Source organism: Gekko japonicus, unplaced genomic scaffold (assembly GCF_001447785.1).
Source record: "Gekko japonicus isolate JY-2015 unplaced genomic scaffold, Gekko_japonicus_V1.1 scaffold2686, whole genome shotgun sequence".
In the NCBI taxonomy this organism is placed as follows: domain Eukaryota; kingdom Metazoa; phylum Chordata; class Lepidosauria; order Squamata; family Gekkonidae; genus Gekko; species Gekko japonicus.
In genome coordinates, this window is record NW_015162557.1 from 195,803 (window position 1) to 198,482 (window position 2,680).

General features: G+C 56.9%; 1 protein-coding gene across 1 annotated transcript in view; it reads left to right on the plus strand.

Annotated features, from left to right (window-relative positions):
* Window positions 1-2,622, plus strand: part of CHMP4A (charged multivesicular body protein 4A) — a 10,048-nt gene extending 7,426 nt beyond the window's left edge. The window contains exon 6 of the mRNA XM_015406373.1: window positions 2,066-2,622. Within this exon, the coding sequence (XP_015261859.1) occupies window positions 2,066-2,133 (68 nt within the window). The 3' untranslated portion in view covers window positions 2,134-2,622. The remainder of the gene's footprint in view (window positions 1-2,065) is intronic.
* The last annotated feature ends 58 nt before the right edge of the window (window positions 2,623-2,680 follow it).

The following is a 2,680-nucleotide window of genomic DNA, read 5'->3' on the forward strand; positions in this document are numbered from 1 at the left end:
CGGTTTCTGTCAAGAGCTCTCTCAGCCCCGCCTACCACACAGGGTGTCTGTGGTGGGGAGGGGGAGGGAAAGGAGTTTGTAAGCCGCTCTGAGACTCCTTTCGGAAGTGAGTGGTGGGGTATAAATCCAATCTCTTCCCTTCTTCTTCTTATGCGGCCCCCAAGCAGCTAGTGCAAGGGAAGGAACAGGAGGCTGCTAGGGGGGGGGGAGTGGGCGGAGCCGCTCCGATTGTGGCTTCAGCGTGGCAGAACGGCCTTGTCTGCAGCAATCAAGCAGTGTGGGGAGCGTCTGCCAAGTGGCTGCACCGCCGGCTCTCCAGTCTGCCCATGTAGGTTACACCCCCCTCCCAGCCCGTGGGGCCTTGCAGTGAAGACACAACAACTCGGAGCTTACCAGCTGCTGTCCTTTATACAGTTGATATCTCCGGTACCCAGCCGGTTTGGTGGTTAAGTGCGCGGACTCTAATCTGGGAGAACCAGGTTTGATTCCCCACCCCTCCACTTGCACTTGGCTGGATGACCTTGGGCAAGCCGTAGTTCTGATAAGAGCTGTTCTTGAAAAAGAGCCGTTTCTGTCAAGAGCTCTCACAGCCCCACCTACCTCACAGGGTGTCTGTTGTGGGGAGGGGAAGGGAAAGGAGTTTGTCAGCCGCTCTGAGACTCCAAGTGAAGGGGGGGTATAAATCCAATCTCCTCTTCTTCCTCTTCTTCACCAGTTTGGTGTCGTGGTTAAGTGTGTGGACTCTAATCTGGGAGAACCGGGTATGATTCCCCACTCCTCCGCTCGCAGCTGCTGGATGACCTTGGGCAAGCCATAGTTCTGTCAGAGCTGTTCTTGAAAGAGAGCCGTTTCTATCAGAGCTCTCTCAGCCCCACCGACCTCACCGGGTGTCTGTTGTGGGAAGGGGAAGGGAAAGGAGTTTGTAAGCCGCTCTGTGACTCCTTCGGGTAGTGAAGGGCGGGGTATAAATCCAATCTCTTCTTATGTCACACGTGGCCCGGCCCAACAAAGTGACATCTACCTCAGATCCGGTCCTCATAACCAATGAGTTCGACACCTCTGACTTATAGCCTGGCGGTGTGACTGAATGTCAGCTGTGGGCACGCAAGGGAAATATTTTTGAGCAATACGCTTGTTAAGGCACCCTCTTAGACAGTCTCTGGCTGAGACGTTGAAGAGTTACTGTTAAGAGTTAGCACACGTGCATTCCCTGATATTTTGTGGCTGGACCCGCCTCCTGCGGCAGCCATTTTGTGGTTGAGCCTGCCAACCTGTCTGAGGATGACAAAGGGGCCCCCAGGCTCAAACAGGTTGGGGACCCCCTGCTGCCCTCAACCGTCCTTCCTGGACCGGGTCCCCTCTACGTCTGGGCCCCCTCTAGAGCCAGTTCGGTGTAGTGATTAGGAGCACAGACTCTAATCTGGGAGAACCGGGTTTGATTTTCCCACTCCTCCACATGCAGCTGCTGGTGAGACCTTGGGTCAGTCACAAGTTCTCTCAGAGCTGTTCTCTCAAGGGCAGTTTTCGAAATAGCTCTCTCAGCCCCACCTCCCTCACAGGGGGTCTGTTGTGGGGAGGGGAAGGGAAAGGAGATTGTAAACCACTCTGAGACTCCTTTGGGTAGTGAAGGGCGGGGTATAAATCCAATCTCTTCCCTCCTTCTTCTTCTTCTAAGATCAGAACCCTGTCTGGCTTTGGCTTAGGATGAACAGAGGAGGCGGCTTTCTCGCGAGCCCAGCCTGTTAGCGCCATAGAGTGGCTGGAAGTGGATTCCCCGTGATTCCGCCAGTGGCTTCCCCCAGCCCCGCCTGCTTAGCTGGAGATGCCAGGTTGTTGTCGAGGCCCTTCTTCATGCAAAGCCATAACCTGCGCCTCCACTGCAGTCTTTGAGACGTGGAGCTAAGGATACGTTGGGCCCAGAGGGGAGGGGATAGTTCGCACGCAGCCCGGATGAATGTCGAATCTGTTGTTGACGGGAAGGGTGACCGATGTGGGGGGGGGGGCCCTCATGGGCCTGGGGAACGGGGCCTGCCCTTTCGCTCACCCGCCCCCCTTCCCTCCCCAGCCTCGAAAGTTGCTGCGGACGACGACGACGACGAAGAAATGAAGCAACTCGCCGCGTGGGTGTCGTGAGGCGTGACGGGGGACCCGCACTCGTCTCTTCCCCTCCCGTCTCCCTCTCCGAGGGGCGGGGGCGGGGCGAAGACCTTTCTCCGTCAGCTCCAGATTCCGGGAGGGGTGCTGGGCCAGGCACCCCCACCCGAAATAACCTTATGTGCCGAATGTAAAGAGTTTTATAGACAGATTTATATATGAACAGATTCTATTACCGGGGAGGGGGGGGAGCGTGTGGGGATCTGCGGAGGAGTGTCGTCCCCCCCACCACCGAAAAAGGACCAAATCTTGCGGTACTCCTCATTTCCAGCCAGGCTGCAAAAAAAAACCCCACCCCCTCTCTGCACTGCTACAACCGTAAGCGGATGGGGAGGGCACTTGAAGAACACCCCCAAAAATAGGACTTGGAAGAGTCCGCAGTATTAACGTTGTGCCCCACGCCTGCTGGGTGGGATGGGGGGGGTGTCGATGCGGGGGGGCAGCTCCTCTTCTCCTGCAGTTATGCTCCTTTGGGGGGGGGCTTTCCTCCCCAAGGCCTTGCCTTCCCCCCTTGCTTTCCTGGTCG